Below are 24,449 nucleotides of genomic sequence, written 5' to 3' on the forward strand. Positions count from 1 at the left end.
GAGCGGGGGGGGGGGGGGGGGGTCCTGTAATATTTTAGAGATGTGCTTTTAATGGCTTTAATTCAGCCGGAGCCAGCTGTTTTTGCTCTGTTTGGTAAAAGAGGCCAAGACGTGGAAAGCTTGCAAAGCTAGTAGAAATTAGTCTCGGTGATCGAGGCTTCCTGCAAACCATCTGCTTGCAGTCACAAAAGGAGGATTTTCTGAGTAAACTAAAGAAATATAGGCTCATAAAAAAAGCTTTGAAGGTCTAGTTACTTTCGCGGTGAATGGTGACGGTGTTACGGCAGGGCACAGACCTTTTTTGGGGGCCAAGCAGAAAGGCTAACGCACGTCTGATAAGCGGTCACTTTCTCTCACATTGGAAATCATTTCACGGAGGCGTTCCGTTTTAATTAACGGATTGTGACCACTTTACATTCGATTAATGTTGAACCACTTAGGCTATCATTACTCGAATAACATATTTAATCAAACATAGGATAAATATATTGGCTGTATTGTTGATGAAACTTAGTCTACATTAAAAATCACGTGCTTAAAGTAATGCTTTGAAGTATGAAGCAAGAAAGTATAAACTAACATCATAACATTCGTTTTTCGTTAGTTTTTTGTACTTTAAAACATTTCGTTAACCTTGTTTGTACTGAAAGCAAATTATAGCCTAACTTGATGAGAATGTATTTAGGCTAATATGAATTAAACATTTCTGGTAGGTTGAATGCATTCAGTTGTGCAACTGATTAGGTATCCCATTTTCCTTCCCTAATATGTTATTTTATTTCGTTAGCCTATATTTTTGTTTTGCTTTTAATAAACAAGTATGTTTTCGTAAACTATTCGTTTGACATTGTTTAAATATGCTTACTATTTTAGCCTATACACTATTTCGGCAAAAAGAAAATAGTCGCATGAATGAATTTCTGTTTGGAAATTGATTTATTTGAACTCTAATGCCTGGTTAAAGACAGAACAGACTAAACGCGACGGTAAACAGGCTCAAATCCCGCTTTAATGTGAGTTTTATACCAGCTTTCAATGTCCGCTCATATGAATGCGTTTTAAATCAAATCATAGATGCACTTTTATTCAGCTGGTTAAAACAGCAGAACAAAACCCGTCTATAGAAATAAAGCTTTTATTCCAGTAGGGCTTTATGAAAGCGGGAGAGGGGCACCATGGCAGCTGATGGTGACAGTTAGTTCATGGTTAACAGGATCAGCAGTACGCGGTTAGGGCCGCACACTTCTCTGCGCTCGAATGTGCAGTGGGTCTACGTCTGGCGCACCGAATGAAGATTTTGCAAAGCCCGTGATATTTAACACATCTGTTAAAGCGTTCCGAGCGCAGAAATCCGTTTAAGACACTATTCCATGACGAGGTCCAGATTGACTGTTGAGAATCCGAGGAAACACGAGGCCAATGGACATTTTACGCAATCCACATATTCCTAAATATTTTCACATTTTAAAGTAGGGTAGTTATAAAGGTTGCTAAATGAAACCGTGGCGATTAGATTTATCATGATTGTGAAAATGATTGTCAATATTCATAGCCTATATTATTTGTTCATTCATGCAATATTTATTCATTATAATTTGTTGTTGTAATACGAATTAATTGTTGTTGTTGTCGTTATGATCGCGTTATTATAGCCTAAGCAATGTGGTATAAACTCAACTGCATTCAATTGTCATTTTTAGTGGGCTATAGCTTTCATTAGGACTTTTGATCCATTAAAACACAGCAGGGGAGACGAATAAATATAGCTGCTTCTTCTGGTTAAGCCCTCATTCAGAAGCTCCAAATTATGTCTGAATCTTTTAGGATAGCTTTTTAATTAGCCTGCGTGCGTCTCCACCAAACAAAACCCAATCGCAGGGCCTCAATGGAACGTGGTCAATATGCAAAATTGATGACTATGGCTCTTTTGTGGAAGGGACATTGTGTGTTCCTTGCTTATGAAGTCTAATCCAATCATAAATTGCACTCTCTAGCCAATCAGCGATCCCGGGACGACGCTTGAAAGCGACTCATGTAGAGAACTTTGTTGAACCTCATTGTTGAGGCTGACAGTTCTGAAAGGAGCTTTGGGGCAGCCTGCTATAAAACGCCTCTCCCCAGAGTAGAGGGGCCAGAGGAGTAAAAGCTAGTCATTCAGATTGGAACCTATCAGATCCTCACTTGTTCTTGACGGAGTATTTCAACAGATTGTTTCGTGTCGCGTTATACTACAGACGGGACCATGATGATCCCAAGCGTCCTTGCGCCTAATGCGATGTACCCAGGCCTTTACCGCCCCTCCGCCTCCATGCCGCTCCAACGGTCTCTGCAGAACGCGTTTCCAACCCACTCCAGCTTTCTAGTGGAGGACCTGCTGCGGATAAGCAGGCCGGCGGAGTACCACTTCAGCCGGACGCTCCCCTCAGCAAGCGTCTCCCCGGCGACAACCACCACAACCATGTCCTTCAGTGCCATGCCACAGGAGCGCATCGTCTCTCCAACTGCCTCGACGCGTGAATCATGCTCTCCGAAAACGTCACAACCGAGTAGTAAAGACCCAACTTATCTTAAATTTGGAGTCAGCGCAATCCTGGCACCATCACCAAAGACCGGTAAGTGTGATGTTGGGAAAGTTGTACCTTCTTTAAAATTGTTAATTTGAGCAGTTTCTTACACTTAGCATGTTGTAAAACAGATCAAAACATGTTTGTCTTTTCATGAGTGTTGCCTTGATTGTTGGCGTTCCTTGACACGTTATTTTCCTCTACAGCATCGCTGCCCCCCGCCATCCACCACAGTATGCACCCCAAGGCCTTCTCTCTCCCCTACTTCGACGGATCCTTTCACCCCGCCTTCTTCAGGTCGACATATTTCCCAGGTAAAGAACTCATCATGCACTTTCAGACACCGTTGAATTGCACTTTGCGCACAGCTGATACTCACCCCTCCCTCGCCAGGGACAACGTTCAGAACTTTTCATATCAACATGTTTTGTTGAACGACTCTCCAAATGGACTCGAAATAATGCTTTGAACGCTTTCTGCAAAGCTCTGAAAGTTGCACCTTTTTGCACATGCCCTGTATAGGCACTTAGCTTGTGAACTTTTCAGCGCTTTCAGAGTGGGTGTGGTGGGTTGGGTGGAATTGATTCCATTTGCACTGACTTCTTTGCTGCTGAGATCACTGGTCGCTAATAAAGCCCTCTGTTCCCCAAATGCTAATTAACCAATTATCCGAAATCATGACGGTTTAATTTCGAGGCGTGATGCGGGTCAAGCTCGTTCCCCCACCGTCTCATGCGATAAGGTCATTTTAGAGTCTCCTCCGCACAGTCCCGCGTTTTCCCACAGGGCAGGGGCACTGAGCCACAGGATGCCAACAAGGCTTTCAGCACCATGACCAATTTGGTCAGCTCCCCCCGGCGCAAGCCACCCACGCACCCCAGAGTGACTTCTACCAGGCGGGCAAGAGGCGTGGACCAGTCATACACTAATTTCCCTATTAGGCGCCATTCACAGCTCTCAATATTCTCACAAGACCACATAGCTTGTTGTTGTGCCTGATTATGGGAAGTGCAACCATGAGTTGTGGATATGGAGGTAGTTTTAGCCCAAGTTATTTGGCAATAAATGGTAGGCTTACAGATAGGAATACATTTGAAAGTGTGCTATAATTAAGTGGCTTGGGAATAAGTATTCTTTGCATGAACAATAATCAAATCAGTGCACATTGAAACATTTCAGTGTTTTACTATATCCCTAACCTGAAAAAAACACCATGCCTTACACGTCCCCCTTCGTCTCTCAGTTTTTAAACTCTGGGGCCAATCAACAGGGCGAGATAAAGAATAATCTCTTAGAAAAGTCTATAAAGTCGCTAGTCCGTGCTTTCATTCAGACAAACCATAATGGAGTTGGAGTCTTTTCATGGGCTGCGCTGAATACCTTCACAAAACAGCTCGAGCGGCCTGAATAGCTTTTCGTGTTCATTTAATGAAAATGATTTGAGGGCAGAAAAAAATGCACCATGGGCCCCTCGGCATCAGTATTCAGGTATGCAGTGGTGTTTAGTTTGAAAGTGTAAATCTCCTTTTGTTGCGATAATATATGGCCTTCGCAGCCTGTCCAGAGTCTTTTCTGCGTTAGTTCATTACTACACAATTACCGTTCACGGTTTATTAACTCCTCTATCCGCCCTCGCGGGGTTCCTTAAAGGATACGCTGCCTCTTTACCATACCAATGCGCCTGGGGACCGACCAATGTGCTAATTAGTCACCTCGTGCCATTTCACTCAAAAAGGAGATGTATTCCGCGGCCAAAGGGGAGAAGCATATTCAATCATAACAGATTGCAAAGTTTGTACACAAGTGTAAAAAAGTAGGCTAGTTGGCTAAAGAAATAGCCTTCCAGGGGACAGAGGTTAACGTCTATTTTAAGCCCATTGCTACGTTTTGGCATGGTTTTATGAATGAACAGTGTTTATTTGTTGAATCAACGTTTCCCCCTCTCCTCTTCTATAGCGTCTTCATCGGTCGTGCCCATCCCAGGGACCTTCTCTTGGCCACTGGCCAACAGAGGGAAGCCGAGGAGAGGGATGCTCAGACGGGCAGTGTTCTCTGACGTGCAGCGCAAAGCTCTGGAGAAGATGTTCCAGAAACAGAAATACATCAGCAAACCAGACAGGAAGAAGCTGGCCTCAAAGCTCGGTCTCAAAGACTCGCAGGTGAATCATTTACTTTTATTTGCACAGGGCTACGCTGTGCGTAATACGCGCGCAATTACTCTACCGCATATGCATGCTAAAGTCGATACTGTTTGTATTATTGAAACTCTCTAATAAAGTCAACCTCTACAAACTTAAACCGAACTAACTGGTTATACTATTCCTTCTCCGTCGCCAGGTTAAAATCTGGTTCCAGAACCGCAGAATGAAGTGGAGGAACTCTAAAGAGAGGGAGCTCCTGTCTTCAGGAGGTTGTCGCGAGCAGACCCTGCCCACCAAAACGAACCCACACCCAGACCTCAGCGACGTCGGCAAGAAGTCCTCCGCGGAGGAGGACGAGATGGAAGAGAACCCATTCGGCGCTAGAGGCGCGCCTGGCCTTTGCCATTCCCCCGCAGCGGGGCACGAGCTGTCCAACAGCGGCGGATCGAACCTCTCGTCGCCATCTCTCTCCAGCAAGCACTCGGAATTCTCAGAATCAGATGAAGAAGAGATCACAGTTTCTTAATTGATTTATAAAAACTCAGATATGTTTATAAAATGGTTATCCATTTTATGTTATGTTTGCAAGAGTCTGTATCCCTTAATTTAGACCCAACTACTAAGAAATGCATTTATTTCATATTCCAAAATATTTTCAAACAATGAACTTCTGTCAAATCAATTTAGGCTACATCCATGATTTTTTTCTTTTAAAAATAATGGCAAGGTTTATTTTATAGAAAGGGCCGGCTCTAGCCTTCTGGGGGGCCCTAAGGGAGATTTTGTTGGGGGGCGAATGGAAAATGTTGCAGTTATAAAGAAAGTTTTCAGCAGGTCTACACACTTTGCCATGGGGTGGAAAGAAAATGTGGCATTTTTATAACACATTTCATGCAATTCTACTCATTTTCCCATGGAGTTGTAAGACATTTTTGCAGCTTTAAAATGTTTTTTTGCAGTTCTACATATTTTGCCATGGTGTGGAGAGAAAATATTGACATTTTATAATAATGTCATTAAATTCTACTCATTTTGCCATGACATGTCATGTTAATGATAGCTGAGTGAGAGTGATTAATGGGGCCCTGGGCTCGGTCGGAATTCGGGCCATGATTTTCTACAAGTTTAGATGACTGGCTAGACTAACTTACCAATCTAAAAATTGTTTGCCGGAATGGCTAATTGAGTGACTGTCAGTGACTGACAAAACAAGAGAAGAGCTGCTGATGCACAACCAAATTTCAAACTTGCACCTTGTGTATTCTACTATTCTAACTCTCAACAGTAAGTTGAGAACCTGACTTAAAAGTTCAAAAAGTTTAAAAAAGTTATATAATGGGCCCAAGTGGCCCTAAGCGACAGCTTATATCGCTTATGCCTGGAGCCGTCCCTGTTTATAGGATATACTTAGAAATGATTTGCTGTTTTGCACAGCTCTTTCAATTGTACAGTATTTTGTACAACTATTTGTATGGATATTTTATGCCAAGAAAATGGAGTTACCTGGACTTACAGTTTTTATTGAAAAGTGTAGACATTTCGTGCATAATTTATACGGATTTGTTAATTCATGTGTATGTATTCTGTGTGTGTGTGTGTGTGTATATATATATATATATATATATATATATATATATATATATATATATGTGTGTTAATATTTCACTATGTTTGTTATTTCAATGTATTGTGTGTATATGTGTTAATATTTCACTATGTTTTGTACAAATACCAAATAAAATGTAACAGCTACATGGTATAACTTCTGTTACAAAACGGAAATGAACAACAGTAAAAAAAAATCATTAAATAGATCGCTAGGTTTATGCTAGTAGAGAGCCATAATTGATAGTCACATTGCATGAATGAATAAATAACCATGATTTTTATTGAATCACAAATAACTTAAGACTAGTACAGTGATCTTCAGAATCAGTTCTCCAAGCTCTGGAGAGAACATTGACGATAAACTCCACACGCCTGCTCTGACGCAAAAGAGACTGTACACAAAATACTCATTTTCAAGTAGTTACAAATGGGCTAGAAAAGTCATCAAAATGTTGCAAGGTAATCAAGTATTTACACTGTTATGTTACATATGTTTTTGTGTTTTTTTTTGTTGTTTTTTTACATAGCAAAGAAGGCTACACATTCATTAAGTTTTAAGAACATGTGAATTCAACAGCAACTCCATTCATTTCACCATCCCATCCCATCCTAACGTCTCAAAGCGAGCAGGTCGTTTCACCGGTGGACATACCGACGGACAAACACATACATATCCGTTGTTTGTTGTGCTTGCATTCACTATGACAAGACGCCCTCTCCAAATGCACAGACACATTTGATTTGTAAATTAACAAAGACTGTACCAAGCTCCCCAAGAACGATTCACAAAATCGGATCACTTGCTGTACATCTCTTGGCAGTGTTGAAAAACCTTAAAGAACTGACATAAGGCTTGGCTTCAATTTTGAGTTTGAAATTAATGTTGCATAGGTTGGATGACTAAGAACTCTGAAAGATAATGGAAGCGACGCTGGAAACAAATAACCTAATCGGACCCCAGAAAAACACACTTCTCCTCCTAGGATGAAGGGTTTTGGAGGAAAGGGGACAATGTACACATTTCTGAAGCCAAGGGGGGAAAAAAAAGCTGTTTTGACCTGAAGCCATAACCATTCTTAAATCTTTATCTTCTCCCATTTGTACCTTTTAAACATGACCTCAAGTAAAAAAATGACTTTAAACAAAGCAGCATATACATATTGTTTACATATTCACTCAACATGTTGTCATGACAACACTAATCATTACACGTCACATGATCAAAACAGACAACAAGCATGGCAAAGGCGTAAAGGGGAGTATAGAAGGTAGATGAGGTATAGCGAGACTAAAACAATTCCCTTAATAAACGTTCCCCCATATTTATTACACAATGATGTGTACTTTGAGCACCAGCCAAATGTACTTTCCCATCTCACAAGTTGTCCTTAGTAAGTTATATCCAAACTTTTACAAACTTCTCAGCATTGGGAGCAATACAATTCATGACATGTTATTAAAGCCCAAGTCCCTTTCCCTATTCAAGCCCTAATAGCCTCTTAATAACATGGCATTAGTGTTTGATATGACGATAGTCGACGCTGCTCTTCAAGCCCGCCCGCCTAGGCACAACGCAAAGAGAGTGCCGACTTAAAGCCCTGTAAGTTTACGGCCAAAAAGACAAAATAAAAAAGTAGCTAACGCACAAAGTCTGTTACAAAAAAAAAGTAAGGCATCCTCATTTAAGTTCAGTCCAGCGCCAAAGTAGAGACTTTCGTCTGGAGAAGAAACTCATGCTACGGCGACCCGTTTGTGACAAAAGGAGTCACATGTAGGGGCAGGTGAATGGTGATGGGTGTGTGTGTGTGTCATCGGGGGCATAAGGAGGCATTTGGGAACCAGTGAATTTGGTCTGTGTGGAGATGACGAAGATGAGACCCCCAGCACCGTGCTCCAAAGGAAAGGGCCTGTAGCTCAATCTGTAGCCCAGTTTGGAGCACTGCAGCTGGGGAAGAGCCGTGAGGAGCCTGGCTTGCTGATTGTGGTGGGTTTGGCTCAAAGATGCAGTCTCTTTTGTCTTCTTAAATAAGGAGACCATGGTACTGATGCTGATAAGGAAAACGTCGAAGACGGTGAAGATGACGCACAGTGTAAAATCCTGATTTATGTCAGTTGTTTTGTCTAAATGGCACGTCCGGATTGGACGTAGGAGAGCGGTTAGCCATGACGGTGCAAAAATAGAACAGCGCAGCAGCTTTCTGTTTCACTCCTATTTGTTTTCCTTCTTCAGTTCTTCTCTCATTTTGGGTTACCTGCACCCGTCGTGTTCTGGACATGACAATTAAAGTGGCTTGATTTTTTTTGTGTGGACGTGAGCTTGAAAAACACATTCAAAAGAAATGTTGTATTGACTGAACATAAAAAAGTTAACTGAATGTATTTGTGTCTTCTTGGGAAGGGGGAGGAGTCGGATCACAATGTTGACTCCAGTGTTGAGTCCAGGATGTCGTGTTGGTGACTGTTGCTGTTAGAGTCGCTGTCGTATCTCTGAGGGCTGGAGGAAGTGGCTGCTTCCTTCAGCCTCATTAGCATATTCATCTGAGGACGAAGACGCAGGGGTCAAAGGTTAGCGTGAGCGTGACCGTGCATGCCTGCGTTGTCTCCTGGATCTGCAGTGCCTGCTTGTGTGTGTGTTATGTGTTCACGTCACCTGTTTTGAGCATTTGCGTGTGTGCGCGCGCGCGTGTTGTCTCACCAGTGGGTCTGCGTCACAGTCGCTCTGCGGCGGCTCCTTCCTGATGCCCTCCCTGGGGGCAGAGTAACCGTCGAAGCCCACATCTTCTGGGCGGAGCTGCAGCAACGGGGGCCAGTCAGCAGGTGCGGAGGGCATGGCTGACCAGGGGTAGCTGTCAATCACCCAGCATGCAGGGTCCTCCCACGCTGACCTACGGCCGTACAGCTACAGAGAGGGAGACGGATGGAGGGGAGAGAAAATTATAAGTATCAATGAAGAGGTATGATAATATTACGATGACACAGTGAGTGCCATAAATAATGCAAGTGCGTGTGTGCAAATTTTTTGTATTTTTGTGACTGATATGTTTGTGTGTGCCTGTGTGAATCCACATGCATGTGTTGTACGTGTGTGTGTGTTGCATGCCTTTGTGTGTTTATAGCCTACCTGCAGTCCCTCTCTGATTGCCTCCAGCATGTAGGGGATGATGGAGTAGTTCCAGAGGTCTGTGAACCACACCCTGGAGCCAGCCACATCCATGGGACATGACAGGAAGAGGCGTGGCCCTGGGGAGGCAAAGGTCAAAGGTCAGATGGATGTTAAATAGTGCCACTGTGCCTTTCCTTCCTATTTGGAAAATTAGTTTATGGCCAGATGAGGTTATGAATACTGAGAATATTGTGACCAAAGCACAATAACATGCATAAAACACATTATATTCCAAAATATATTTTTGTCAGAAGTCCTCCGAGCACAAAATTTGCCTAATGTCAAGATTAGTCCACATCCCACCCCATCGGTTATGCCCTTAAACCTCAAAGGAATGGAAAAGATAAGAACCACAAATCTCAAAATTACTCTGCTTATCTTTTCCATTCATTTTGGATTGGGGCATAGAGCTGGTTTATGACGTTCTTGTGTTTTCTACCTACCGATGGTAACGTCAGAGGAGCTGTGTGCCTCTAGGAAGCGGTTGAGGTGGTGCCAGACGCGAGGGATCCAGTCGATGATCTTTACCAGCTCCAGGGTACGCTTGCGGCTGCCGATCTCCGTCTCGATCAGCTTCCTCCTCAGATAGCGACCAAGGAAGCCCTTCACCGGCTCCAAGTGATTGGCACACAGCACCCACCTGGTCACATATGCAAACGAGAGAGAGAGGATGAGTTAATAGGTTAGGTACTCATTCATGAATACAGCCAATGAAGACGCTCCATCTTTCCATTCTGAAGGAATGGAGAGAGGGCAATGGATTGCCGCCCAGCCTGTTGCTGCCACCTAGTGAAGAATCATGCAAAGTGCATTTCAAATTCAAACATTTTACTGTTTCATTTCAGTTACTGTTGAACTGTTGAGTTGGCCTACCTGAAGTTATGGTGGAGTTGTAGGTTGGGGGCAGAGGATGTGGCCTGGCTCATAGTACCGATGATGTAGGGGCTGGGAACAGAGAGAACACACACATACAGAAAATCAACACATTTACAATGAACACAATTGTGTGTGTGTGCGCGTGCGTGTGCGTGTGCGTGTACTCACCAACATTGGTACTTGCAGTTGAACACTCCGTTGAAGATCTCTCCCAGAGAGGAGACATGGTGCAGGTTATCCAGTATGACCACTAGAGGGCTCTCTGCCTCTGGCCGGTCACTGCTGCACTGCTCAGCCAGGCTTGACAGGTACTGACGCAATTCCTAAAGAGAGAGAGAGGGAGAGAGAGGAGAGAGGGGAGAGGGGAGAGGGGAGAGAGAGAGAGAGAGAGAGAGAGAGAGAGAGAGAGAGAGAGGAGGTTTACACACCAAGTCTTTTTTCAACGCACAAAAAAACCCTATTGAGTTGCTTTAACATAGACACACTTTTTCAAGTTCTGCCTCCAAGATACATATTTAATATAACAGGGGGGAAAAGAAGGCAAATTAATCGTCACATCACACAAAGTATCATCTCGCCAGTCGGTGCCCCATGCTTCGTGAGGTGCTTCAGGGGCATAGCTATGTACCTTGCTAGATTTGTGGTCCACGTTAAAGGTGACGACGGAATGAGGGGTCAGGGGTCGGCCCTCCTGCAAGAGCAGGTGTCTTGCCAGACGATGAGCCAGGTGTGTTTTACCGGTGCCGCTGGGGCCAGAGAGAATGACACGGCGGTGCTCCCTCAGCAGAGACACGTAGCGCTGCAGCATGGGCTTAGGGATCAGGGTGTCAAACACCAGGCAGTCCACACTCTCACTGCTCACACCTAGAGAGGGAGAGAGAGGGAAATGCTTACACACAGAACCCATGTGCACAATACACACCAGATCGTAGGGAGAGATACACACATTTAGAGAAACACACGCACTCCTTACCTTTGAGCCTGATGTTGATGGTGTCGCTGTCTCCAACCAGGTAGCCGCAGGGCAGCAGCTCGGGGGGGTGAGCGGCGCTGGTGTTGCTATGACGATGCACATCCCCGATGTTGTATCCCTCCACACTGTCACAGGTCAGCCCCAGCTGGCTCACTGGGTCCACATGGGTGATGTACTCCTACAGAAGCATAAGGGCAAAGGTCAAGGGTTAGGTGATATGCAACTCTACTATGAATTGTTTTGTGTTACTTATTTTGATATTGGAAAGAGAAATCAAATGAAATTGTATTTGTTTTTATTATGGATCCCCTTGGCAGCAGCTACTCTTCCTGGGGTCCAGCAAAATTAAGGCAGTTTATACAATTTTAGAAAACATTACAATACATTCACAGATTTCACAACACACTGTGTGCCCTCAGGCCCCTACTCTACTACCACATATCTACAAGACAAAATCCATGTGTACATGTGTGTATAGTGCGTATGTTATTGTGTGTTTGTGTGCATGCATGTGTCTGTGCCTATGTTTGTGTTGCTTCACAGTCCACGCTGTTCCATAAGGTGTTTTTGTAATTGTTTTTTAAAATCACATTTTACTGCTTGCATCAGTTACTTGATGTGGAATAGAGTTCCATGTAGTCATGGCTCTATGTAGTACTGTGCGCCTCCCATAGTCTGTTCTGGACTTGGGGACTGTGAAGAGACCTCTTGTGGCATGTCTTATGGAGTATACATGGGTGTCCGTTGTTGTGCGCCAGTATTTCAAACAGACAACTCGGCGCATTCAACATGTCAATACCTCTCATAAATACAAGTAGTGATGAAGTCAATCTTTCCTACACTTTGACCCAGGAGAGATTGACATGCATATTATTAATGTTAGCTCTCTGTGCACATCCAAGGGCCCAGCCGTGCTGCCCTGTTCTGAGCCAATTGCAAATTTCCTTTTTTGTGGCACCTGACCACACAACTGAACAGTAGTCCAGGAGCGACAAAACTAGGGCCTGTAGGACCTGCCTTGTTAATAGTGCTGTTAAGGTAGAGCAGCAGTTTATTATGGACAGACTTTTCGACATCTTAGTTACTGTTGTATCAATGTTTTGACCATGACCGTTTACAATCCAGGGTTACTCCAAGCAGTTTAGTCGCCTCAACTTGTTCAATTTCCACATTATTTATTACAAGATTTAGCTGAGGTTTAGGGTTTAGTGAATGATTTGTCCCAAATACAATGCCCTTAGAAATATTTAGGACTAAGTTATTCCTTGTTAGCCACTCTGAAACTAACTGCAGTCATTTCAGTCGCTGTAGTAGCTGACGTGTATAGTGTTGAGTCATCCGAATACATAGACACTATGGCTTTACTCAAAGCCAGTGGCATGTCGTTAGTAAAGATTGAAAAAAAGTAAATGGGCCTAGACAGCTGCCCTGGCGAATTCCTGATTCTACCTGGATTATGTTGGAGTGGCTTCCATTAAAAACACCCTCTGTGTTCTTTTAGACAGGTAACTCTTTATCCACAATATAGCAGGGGGTGTAAAGCCATAACACATACGTTCTTCCATCAGCAGACTATGATCGATAAGGTCAAAAGCCGCACTGAAGTCTAACAAAATAGCCAGTCCCCCCCAATCTTTTAATCAACAATTTCTCTCAGCCAATCATTTGTGTAAGTGCTGTGCTTGTGGAATGCCCTTCCCTATAATTGTGCTGAAAGTTTGCTGTCAATTAGTTTACTGTAAAATAGCATTGTATCTGGTCAAGTCAAACACAATTTTTCCCAGAAGTTTACTAAGGGTTGGTAACAGGCTGATTGGTCGGCTATTTGAGCCAGTATTTTTTATTTAACTAGGCAAGTCAGTTAAGAACAAATTCTTATTTACAATGATGGCCTACCCCGGACAAAGCCTAACCCGGACAACGCTGGGCCAATTGTGTGCGGCCCTTTGGGACTGCAAATCCCGGCCGGTTGTGATTCAGACTGGAAGGGGGCTTAACTATTCTTAGGTAGTGGAATGAATGTTACTTCCCTCCAGGCCTTCTAGTAGGCTTAAATTGAAGATATGGCAAATAGGAGTGGCAATATCGTCCGCTATTATCCTCAGTAATTTTCCATCCAAGTTGTCAGACCCTGGTGGCTTGTCATTGTTGATAGACAACAATACTTTTTAAACTCTTCCACACTCACTTCACGGAATTCAAAATGACAATTCTTGTCTTTCAAAATTTGGTCAGATATACATTGATGAGTAGTGTCAGCGTTTGTTGCTGGCATGTCATGCCTAAATTTGCTAATCTTGCCAATTAAAAAAATCTTTAAAGTAGTTGGCAATATCAGTTGGTTTTGTGATGAATGAGCCATCTGATTCAATGAATGATGGAGCCGTGTTTGCTTTCCCCCCCAAAATGTCCTTTAAGGTGCTCCAAAGCTTGTTACTATCATTCTTTGTTTCATAGTGTAGTTTCTTCTTCTTTTTATCCAGTTTAGTCATGCGATTTCTCAATTTGCAGTACGTTTGCCAATCGGTTGTGTAGCCAGACTTATTTGCCATTCCTTTTGCCTCATCCCCCTCAACCATACCATTTTTCAATTCCTCGTCAATCCACAGAGATTGAACCGTTTTTACAGTCATTTTCTTAATGAAGCCTTTATTCACAAATGAAGTCATTCATTCCCGTGTTTTTACCTTGAAGAGGCGGCGGACCACCCCGTCCAAGATGTCCCACTTGGTTTTACCACTCACACCGATACAGCCAATCAGGAAGTGGCGAGCCCTGGCCTCCTGGGAGAGGTACTCATCAAGACTGACCACTATCTTCACATGTCGTCCCTCTTTCCTCATCACTCCATCTCCCACTGTATCATCCAACAACATGTCTGAGAGGAGAGAGAGAAGAGTCATACATACATACACTCATACATACACTCATTTCACCCAAACACACAATCAGGCAAACACACTCTCAAAGGCAATCGCACCCAAACACAAATACATGCTCACACATTTACTCAACTGTACAGATACCACATCAAAACATGCTATTCTCACCCAGGCTGGTGGACTCGGTGAGGTTGATGCTGTGCTGGCACAGACCAGGCCCTGGTGTAGGGGTGTGTGTATGGTGAGGGGGCGATGAGGAAATGGAGGCCTGGGAGGGGGCTCGGCTGCTCCCCGTACTCTCCAGCTTCAGACGGTCATTCTCTGCCTTCAGTTTTTCTATCTCCCCCTGAGAGAAAACACCCGAAGACATAGCAACAGTCGGTCCACAAAACAGTGTGCGTGTGTGTGTGTGTGTGTGTGTGTATGTGTGTGCGTGCGCGTACGTTTCACCGTGTGTGGGAGTGTTACCTGCATGTGGTTCATGGCCTCTCTGAGCTGGTCCAGTTGATGGGCCGAGCTGAGAGCCTCAAGGCGGATGTCTGTCAGCTTCATCTCCTTCTCCCTGAGCTCGCTGCGGAGCTGCATCACTGTCTCTGCCTCACCGTCCAGACAGTCCGACAGCCTACACACAGATTGATTCATTGATATAACTTGTACATTTTCTCTCTCTCACACACAGACACAAGCACAGATACGCTTGCACTCACACATACACACACACACACAAACACCACACCGTATACGTACAGTGAGTTGGACTGCGAGTTCCTGAGCATGTGGCTGGAGGTTGTGGATCCATTGTGGGCGAGTTTGGGCGAGGAGGGGAGGGAGGAGTCTGTCATCTCCTCTATGTCAGAGTGGGACGAGGCAGACTTGGGAGACTTCTTCTTGCTGAACGCCTGCTTGAAGGAGCTCCGCAACTGCAGGCGGGAGAGAGGCAGAGAGGAGTGGAGGGTGAGTGTATGTGTGTGTGAGAGAGAGAGAAGAGTGAGGATACACTCCCAAGACAGACGGGGAGCAAGGGAAAGCAGGAGGAAAGCAGGAGGAAGGCAGCTGTGAGGGGAGTGCCTGAGCAAGTGAGAAGTAGATCAAGAAAAGAGAGAAGGGAAGGAGAAGCAAAGGGGAAGGACTAGTGCTGTAGGGAGGCCGTGACTTGAGCTTATGCTCTAAACACAAATGAATGAGTGTCAGGTGGTTATTGTGTAACCACATACACCCTTACATCAGCCTGATATTCCGTGTGTGTGTGTGTGTGTGTGTGTGTGTGTGTGTGTGTGTGTGGTTACAGACATCCAGTCCACTAACCTCACCTACTGTGTGTGTATAGCTGTATAATGCACTGTAGACTGTAGAGAGAACTAGCTACACTGCAGTGAATAGGACTAGAAAAGAGCACCTAAGGCTGTCGCGGAGACCACCCGTTTCATGTAACTTTAATGTACAGCCAAAGCGGTATAGTATGTTTGCTACGCAATTACTCTGAAATGGCGTCATTACAATTGAGCCTGATATTCCGTTTTTGTTTCAGAGCAGACTCAAAGTCACATCAGGAAAGGGATCAGGATAAAGAACACAACTGGAGAAGAAAGCAGAGGGATGATTGAGGACAGGAGAGGAAGGAGAGGGATTGGGTTAGTAACCTACGTAGTGCAGGGAGTTAGGTTAAGGTTAGCTTGAGGTTAAGCTGCCTTTTGTTTTTTTGTGTTTTTTTTTAATCCACTCTTACCTCATAGACCTGCCATATGAAGCGATAGCACAGAGGAAGACAGAGAGAGAGAGAGAGAGAGACACAAAACAGCAGAGGTTCAGTGGGGAGTGTGTGAGCGTGTTAGTGGTAGGGACAGCCAGCGTTCAGTGGAGGCTACAGAAAGTGTACTGTGGTAAATGCTCTAAGGAATGTCAAAAGTCAAATTTTAGGAATCGGGAGCGCAATCTACACTTCTAGAACGTGTACCATTAGAATCTCTAAACAGGGTACAGAATGTATGCACTCGAATAGGAATACCACCGTTCGGCACCATAAGATACCAAATCCATTTGCTTCACCCCCACACCGGTGCAGACTAATGTCCTTCTAATAGGAGGCTCATGTACGGTCCACTACCCTTCTTACCATGATACTTCACAGACAGCCCACATACACCCTACATACTACACCCTACCACATATGGCTTATCCAATCAGCAAATTATCAGGGGACCCGCCTATTTTCTGTACAAAAAGCACGTGAGAACCATGGGCTCTCTGAGAATAGCTTATTATCACTAGATTTTAAACATGTCACGTTACTTTTGCTTGTTGAAACTGCATATGGACTAGAGTTCAACCGATTAATCGGAATGGCTGATTAATTAGGGCCGATTTCAAGTTTTCATAACAATCGGAAATCGGTATTTTTGGACACCGATTTTTTTTTTTTTTACACCTTTATTTAATCTTTATTTAACTAGGCAAGTCAGTTATGAACACATTCTTATTTTCAATGACGGCCTAGGAACGGTGGGTTAACTGCCTCGTTCAGGGGCAGAACGACAGATTTTCACCTTGTCAGCTCGGGGGATACAATCTTGCGACCTTACAGTTAACTCATCCTTGTGCACTCCACAAGGAGACTGCCTGTTACGCAAATGCAGTAAGCCAAGGTAAGTTGCTAGCTAGCATTAAACTTATCTTATAAAAACAATCAATCAATCATAATCACTAGTTAACTACACATGGTTGATGATATTACTAGATATTATCTAGTGTGTCCTGTGTTGCATATAATCTGACTGAGCATACAAGTATCTAAGTATCTGACTGAGCGGTGGTAGGCAGAAGCAGGCGCATAAACATTCATTCAAACAGCACTTTCGTGCATGTTGACAACAGCTCGTTGTTGTGGGTCAAGCATTGCGCTGTTTATGATTTCAAGCCTATCAACTCCCGAGATGAGGCTGGTGTAACCAATGTGAAATGGCTAGCTAGTTAGCACACGCTAATAGCGTTTCAAACGTCACTCGCTCTGAGCCTGTGGTTGTTTCCCTTGCTCTGCATGGGTAATGCGGCTTCGAGGGTGGCTGTTGTCGTCGTGTTCCTGGTTCGAGCCCAGGGAGGAGAGATGAGAGGGACGGAAGCTACAGTATTTGATACACTGCCGATTTTGCAGGTTTTCCTACTTACAGAGCATGTAGAGGTCTGTAATTTTTTTATCATAGGTACACTTCAACTGTGAGAGACAGAATCTAAAACAAAAATCCAGAAAATCACATTGTATGATTTTTAAGTAATTCATTTGCATTTTATTGCATGACGTAAGTATTTGATACATTACAAAAGCAGAACTTAATATTTGGTACAGAAACCTTTGTTTGCAATTACAGAGATCATACTTTTCCTGTAGTTCTTGACCAGGTTTGCACACACTGCAGCAGGGATTTTGGCCCACTCCTCCATACAGACCTTCTCCAGATCCTTCAAGTTTCGGGGCTGTCGCTGGGCAATACGGACTTTTCGCTCCCTCCAAAGATTTTCTATTGGGTTCAGGTCTGGAGACTGGCTAGGCAACTCCAGGGCCTTGAGATGCTTCTTACGGAGGACATTGAGATGCTTCTTACGGAGCCACTCCTTAGTTGCCCTGGCTGTGTGTTTCGGGTCGTTGTCATGCTGGAAGACCCAGCCACGACCCATCTTCAATGCTCTTACTGAGGGAAGGAGGTTGTTGGCCAAGATCTCGCGATACATGGCCCCATCCATCCTCCCTTCAATACGGTGCAGTCGTCCTGTCCCCTTTGCAGAAAAGCATCCCCAAAGAATGATGTTACCACCTCCATGCTTTACGGTTGGGATGGTGTTCTTGGGGTTGTACTCATCCTTCTTCTTCCTCCAAACACGGCGAGTGGAGTTTAGACCAAAAAGCTATATTTTTGTCTCATCAGACCACATGATCTTCTCCCATTCCTCCTCTGGATCATCCAGATGGTCATTGGCAAACTTCAGACGGGCCTGGACATGCGCTGGCTTGAGCAGGGGGACCTTGCGTGTGCTGCAGGATTTTAATCCATGATGGCGTAGTGTGTTGCTAATGGTTTTCTTTGAGACTGTGGTCCCAGCTCTCTTCAGGTCATTGACCAGGTCCTGCCGTGTAGTTCTGGGCTGATCCCTCACCTTCCTCATGATCATTCATGCCCCACGAGGTGAGATCTTGCATGGAGCCCCAGACCGAGTATGACGGTCAATCACCTTGAACTTCTTCCATTTTCTAAAAATTGCGCCAACAATTGTTGCCTTCTCACCAAGCTGCTTGCCTATTGTCCTGTAGCCCATCCCAGCCTTGTGCAGGTCTACAATTTTAGGCCTGATGTCCTTACACAGCTCTCTGGTTTTGGCCATTGTGGAGAGGTTGGAGTCTGTTTGATTGAGTGTGTGGACAGGTGTCTTTTATACAGGTAACGAGTTCAAACGGGTGTGGTTAATACAGGTAATGAGTGGAGAACAGGAGGGCTTCTTAAAGAAAAACTAACAGGTCTGTGAGAGCCGGAATTCTTACTGGTTGGTAGGTGATCAAATACTTATGTCATGCAATAAAACGCAAATTAATTAATTTCTGGATTTTTTTTCTTCTAGATTTTAGATTCCGTCTCTCACAGTTGAAGTGTACCTATGATAAAAATTACAGACCTCTACATGCTTTGTAAGTAGGAAAACCTGCAAAATCGTCAGTGTATCAAATACTTGTTCTCCCCACTGTATACTGTTACACTGGCAGTACTAAAGTGCCTATAAGAACATCCAATAGTCAAAGGTTAATGAAATACAAATGGTATAGAGAGAAATAAAAATAAATCGGATTGATCGGTATTGGCTTTTTTGGTCCTCCAATAATCGGTATCGGAGCTGAAAAATCATAATCGGTCGACCTCTAATATAGACAGTACGCCCGTTTACACAAAGTAGATTGGGATTGGGACAGGAGTATTCTATGATAAATCTATAGAGCTACAAATATAGAAATTCAAAGCTAAAGCCAGCTTTACACAGGGTAATTTCAATGTTATTGCATCTATGGGAAAAGAGGATAGGAACACAAATCACTAGGGTCTAGACAGGTTCAATAGCAGCCAATACCATGAAGCAAATAAGAGTGGGGCTCAATTCCATTTCAAATCCTGTTGGAAACCAAATTCCTCTATTGGTATGTAATACAACTTCTGAAATGTTATTGGAATTGAGCCCAAGTCTGGAGGATCGACTAGGAGATAGATTTGCTATAGACACTACAGCAGTGACACACTGGGTATGAAAGCAGCTCTCACAGCAACAATCAGCTTATCAAGACACTGTTGATGTAGGCAACGAAACAGAGTCTAATAGTATATTTAGAGTCTCAAGCGTAGCTGTTTCCATCTAGCATCTTTGAAGCGGTACACATACAAATACTTGACACGAAAGCTTTCAGGCTGATCACTATTTTGTTGCCTACAGATATCAACATAAAGGCACGCAGCCTAAAAGCCTCTATAGTAACCTAAACACAAATAGGATGCATACATCATCATCTTCAAACTGTCCTCCTGTGCAAGACACGATCTGTCAGCAACAAGGAGCAAGAGGGAACACAACAAGAAATGGAACAGCGTTAACTTCCTGTATCGACAGGAAATTGAAAATATTGGAATGTGTTCTGCGTTTCTCTATTTCACAAAACCTCTACAATTGCAGATCTAGGTAACATACCAAATTACACACTATTCCCTATACAGTACACTCTTTTTTTAACAGTAACTGAGTCTATAAGGAAAGCTAATTGTATTGCAATCCCCTTGGCCCCTGTGCAAGATGCCTGAGAAAGAGAACCCAGAGTGTGAGTTACAAACACATATATCGAGAGACAAAACAAGTGAGACAGAGACAAACCTAAAAACAAGTTGTTAGATGTCATTTGGAGTAAGACATGTTTGTGTGTGTTGTTTGTTAGTGAGTGATCACGATCATACTCAGTTCCCGTGTGTGTGTCTGTGTGCGTGTGCGCGTGTGTGAGTAATGTGCATGTGTGAGTGTGCACTTGTGCATGTCTACGAAAGCACATACCCAGTTCTTCTTGTTCTTCTTCTTGTTCTTAGCGTCGGCGTCCATGTTGGATCCCACACTGGAGTGGCTGGTTGCACTGGCAATGCTGCTGACGCTGTCTGACGAGTGCTGTCTCCTCATCCGTAGGTCTGGCTGCTGCTGCTGCTGCTGCTGCAGGGAGCTGCCATTACTACCACCACCACATGAGAAAGAACCTGAGAAAGAGGGAAGGAGAGGGAGGAGGTTTAGAGAGAGAGAGAGAGAGACTTGTTTGAAAGACTCGGAAAGAATACAGTATCACAGCATTGGGGGAAGTCTATAAGTTCACTTTTCCCTTGCCAGGTGTAAGCTTCAAGGTACAGTAGATGTGATGTAGATGCATAAAATAAAGAGCATAGTGCAGGGTTCCCCAACTGGTGAGGCGCAGGTGATTTTCTTTGGCCCCCCAAGTTTTCTGAGCAAGTTTGGGACATAAATGACTGTAAAAATACAGTAGCAGAAAATCATCTCCAAGTGATTTTCATTTTGGAAATCTGTTCTAAAGTATTCCCATGTATGATAGACAGGCACAGCACATTTGGAAAGTATTCAGACCCCTTTACTTTTTCCACATTTTATTACGTTACAGCCTAATTCTAAAATGGATTAAATAATATTTTTCCTCCTCAATCTACACACAATAACCCATAATGGCAAAGCCAAACAGGTTTTTAGACATTTTTGCAAATGTATAAAAAAATAAAAAAACGGATACTTTATTTACATAAGTATTCAGACCCTTTGCTATGAGACTCGAAGTTGAGCTCAGGTGCATCCTGTTTACATGGATCATCCTTGAGATTTTTCAACAACTTGATTGGAGTCCACCAGTTGTCAATGTAATTGATTGGACATGATTTGGAAAGGCTGGCCGCCCGGCCAAACTGATCAATTGGTGGAGAAGGGCCTTGATCAGGGAGTTGACCAATAACCTGATGGTCACTCTGACAGAGCTCCAGAGTTCCTCTGTGGAGATGGGAGAACCTTCCAGAAGAGCAACCATCTCTGCAGAACTCCACCAATCAAGCCTTTATGGTAGAGTGGCCAGACGGAAGCCACTCCTCAGTAAAAGGCACATGACAGCACGCTTGGAGTTTGCCAAAAGGCACCTAAAGTACTCTCAGACCATGAGAAACAAGATTCTCTGATCTGATGAAACCAAGATTGAACTCTTTGGCCTGAATGCCAAGCGTCACGTCTGGAGGAAACCTGGCACCATCCCTACGGTGAAGCATGGTGGTTGCAGCATTAAGCTGTGGGGATGTTTTTCAGCAGCAGGGACTGGGAGACTAGTCACAATCAAAGAAAATATGAATAAAGCATAGTACAGGGAGATCCTTGATGAAAACCTGCTCCAGAGCACTCAGGACCTCAGACTGGGCAGTGGGTTCACCTTGCAACAGGACAACGACCATAAGCACACAGCCAAGACAACGTAGGAGTGACTTCGGGACAAGTGTCTGAATGTCCTCGAGTGGCCCAGCTAGACCCTGGTCTTGAACCCGATCGAACATCTCTGGAGAGACCTGAAAATAGCTGTGCAGCGACGCTCCCCATCCGACCTGACAGAGCTTGAGAGAATCCGCAGAGAAGAATGGCAGAAACTCCCCAAATACAGATGTGCCCAGCTTGTAGCGTCATATACAAGAAGACTCGAGGTTGCAATCGCTGCAAAAGGTACTTCAACAAAGTACTGAGTAAAGGGTCTGAATTGTATGTAAATGTGATATTTCAGCTTTTTATTTGTAATAACTTTGCAAAAATGTCTAAAAAACAGTTTTTGCTTTGTCATTGTGGGGTATTGTGTGTAGATTGACAAGGAAAAAGTCAAAGGGTCTGAATACTTTCCAAATGTATCTGTGATCGTATACAAATGTAAGCTAGGTTTGAAAATATTCTGTTTAACTCAAATATTATATGTTTTCGCTTCTTGCGGTCAATTTGCAATCTACAAATTATTTGTAATTATGTTCCGGCCACCTGACCATCCGCTCAAGAAGAAAATCAGCCCGCGGCTGAATGTAGTTTACACCTGGCATAGTGGGTAAATTTACGCTACACCTAAGAGCTTTGAAGTGCGAGGCTTAACTTCTCTGCTGTCTTGGTCCTGTAGAAGTCTTGCATTTCGCTCATCATAATACACAACATGGCCAAAAGCATGTGGAACATCTCATCTCATGCTCGTCAAACATCTCGTTCCAAATTCATGAAAATGAAAATGGAGTTGGTCCACCCTTTGCTGCTATAACAGCCTACATTCTTCTGGGAAGGCTTTCCACTAGATTTTGGAACATTGCTGCGGGGACTTGCTTCGATTCAGCCACGAGCGTTAGTGAGGTCAGGCACTGATGTTAGGCCTGGCTTGCAGTTAGCGTTCCAATTCATCCCAAAGGTGTTCGATGGGGTTGATGTCAGGGCTCTGTGCAGGCCAGATCTCGACAAACCATTTCTGTATGGACCTAGCTTTGTGTACGGGGGCATTGTAATGCTACAGCAGGAAAGGGCCTTCCCCAAATTGTTGCTACAAAGGGGCCTAGCCCGAACCACGAAAAACAGCCCCAGACCATTATTCCTCCTCCACCAAACTTTACAGTTGGTACTATGCATTGGGGCAGGTAGCGTCCGCCAAACCCAGATCCGTCCCGTCGGACTGTCAGATGATGAAGTGTGATTCATCACTCCAGAGAGCGCGTTTCCACTGCTCCAGAGTCCAATGGCGGCGAGCTTTACACCACTCCAGCCGACGCTTGGCATTGCGCATGATGATCTTAGCCTTGTGTGTGGCTGCTCGGCCATGGAAACCCATTTCGCGAAGCTCCCGACAAACAGTTATTGTGCTGATGTTGCTTCCAGAGGCAGTTTGGAACTCAGTAGTGAGTGTTGCAATGGTGGACAGACGATTTTTACTCGCATCAGCACTGTGAGCTTGTGTGGTCTACCACTTCGCTGTTGAGCCGTTCCTGCTCCTAGATGTTTCCACTTCACAATAACAGCACTTACAGTTGAGCAGGGCAGCTCTAAGCGGGGCAAAAATTTGACGAACTGACTTGTGTCACGTTGAAAGTCACTGAGCTCTTCAGTACAGGCCATTCTACTGACAGTGTTTGTCTATGGAGATTGCATGGCGGTGTGCTCAATTTTATACAACTGTCAGAAACGGGAGTGGCTGAAATAGCTGAATTCACTCATTTGAAGAGGTGTCCACATACCTTTCTGTATATATCTTGGATCTGTGGTGCTGCTCGTGGAAACATCATTTATCTGAGTCTACTGTACCTTTAAGGTACTGTGAGAGGTTGTTGGTGTTATTGCTATGGTTGTGGTTCGGGTTCTCCTTACCTGTCCTGTTCTGTTTGCAGGTGAACTCAGGTGTGTTGATGACTCCGTTGATGGCGGCCTGGGCCACGTTGTTCTGTTTCTTCAGCAGCTCAATGTTCTTCCTCAGCTCGTTCAGCTCACAGTCCTGCAGGGGAAATCACATTTAGAACATTACAACAACATGCAACTAACAGTCATGTGTCTAAAATTCATATACATGATCACATTTTTATGTTTTGGGGATTTTCCTTTGGCCGAGATGAACATAATTCAATTCTGCCTTAAATGATGTCATGCTATGCAATGACATGCCTCACCTTGTGCTCAGCGGTCATAGTGAGACTCTTCAGTCTGATGGTCATGTTACCCAGGCTCTGTTCAAATGCTGCCACCAGGTGAGCCTGCACAGGGAAATAACACAGGTTAGAATATGTCAAACTATACTTAAGCAATAAGGCCAGAGGAGGTGTGGTATATGGCCAATATACCACAGCTAAGGGCTGTTCTTAGGCTGAACACAGCCGTGGTTAATATGGACCATATATCACAAACCCCCGAGGTGCCTTATTGCTATTATAAACTGGCTACCAACGTAATTAGAGCATGTTTTGTCATACCCGTGGTATACGGTTTGATAAATCACGGCTGTCAGCCAATCAGCATTCAGGGCTCGACCCACCCAGTTTATAATTCTACTCACAGGTTCAAAGAGGTCATATTATAGTTCAACTTAGATTGGATGGCCAAAGATCCTTCAGAAGCGGTTACTGTCAAAGCATGAGAGTGATGAGCGCAACAGTAGCTGCATTCCCAGATGACCTGCTTCAAGGACAGAGC

At 44.1% G+C, this 24,449-nt stretch overlaps 2 protein-coding genes across 2 annotated transcripts in view; one reads left to right on the forward strand and one right to left on the reverse strand.

Moving 5' to 3' along the window:
- The first annotated feature begins 2,161 nt into the window (after window positions 1-2,161).
- On the forward strand, window positions 2,162-5,268 carry LOC139412130 (homeobox protein DBX1-A-like). Its single transcript, XM_071158941.1, has 4 exons — window positions 2,162-2,612; window positions 2,771-2,878; window positions 4,521-4,723; window positions 4,902-5,268. Exons 1-4 carry the CDS (start codon window positions 2,243-2,245, stop codon window positions 5,229-5,231), a joined length of 1,011 nt encoding a protein of 336 aa, XP_071015042.1. The 5' UTR covers window positions 2,162-2,242; the 3' UTR covers window positions 5,232-5,268.
- A 1,418-nt stretch (window positions 5,269-6,686) lies between these two features.
- Window positions 6,687-24,449, reverse strand: part of LOC139411292 (neuron navigator 2-like) — a 339,330-nt gene continuing 321,567 nt past the window's right edge. Inside the window, exons 24-38 of the mRNA XM_071157408.1 lie at window positions 23,930-24,013; window positions 23,634-23,757; window positions 20,277-20,470; window positions 14,955-15,127; window positions 14,676-14,829; window positions 14,376-14,553; window positions 14,013-14,203; window positions 11,326-11,503; window positions 10,981-11,216; window positions 10,521-10,675; window positions 10,350-10,421; window positions 9,920-10,116; window positions 9,435-9,553; window positions 9,009-9,212; window positions 6,687-8,851 (exon numbers count right to left, since the gene is read on the reverse strand). Of these exons, the coding sequence (XP_071013509.1) occupies window positions 8,726-8,851; window positions 9,009-9,212; window positions 9,435-9,553; window positions 9,920-10,116; window positions 10,350-10,421; window positions 10,521-10,675; window positions 10,981-11,216; window positions 11,326-11,503; window positions 14,013-14,203; window positions 14,376-14,553; window positions 14,676-14,829; window positions 14,955-15,127; window positions 20,277-20,470; window positions 23,634-23,757; window positions 23,930-24,013 (2,385 nt within the window). The 3' untranslated portion in view covers window positions 6,687-8,725. The remainder of the gene's footprint in view (window positions 8,852-9,008; window positions 9,213-9,434; window positions 9,554-9,919; window positions 10,117-10,349; window positions 10,422-10,520; window positions 10,676-10,980; window positions 11,217-11,325; window positions 11,504-14,012; window positions 14,204-14,375; window positions 14,554-14,675; window positions 14,830-14,954; window positions 15,128-20,276; window positions 20,471-23,633; window positions 23,758-23,929; window positions 24,014-24,449) is intronic.

Source organism: Oncorhynchus clarkii, chromosome 6, assembly GCF_045791955.1.
Source record: "Oncorhynchus clarkii lewisi isolate Uvic-CL-2024 chromosome 6, UVic_Ocla_1.0, whole genome shotgun sequence".
Lineage (NCBI taxonomy): Eukaryota > Metazoa > Chordata > Actinopteri > Salmoniformes > Salmonidae > Oncorhynchus > Oncorhynchus clarkii.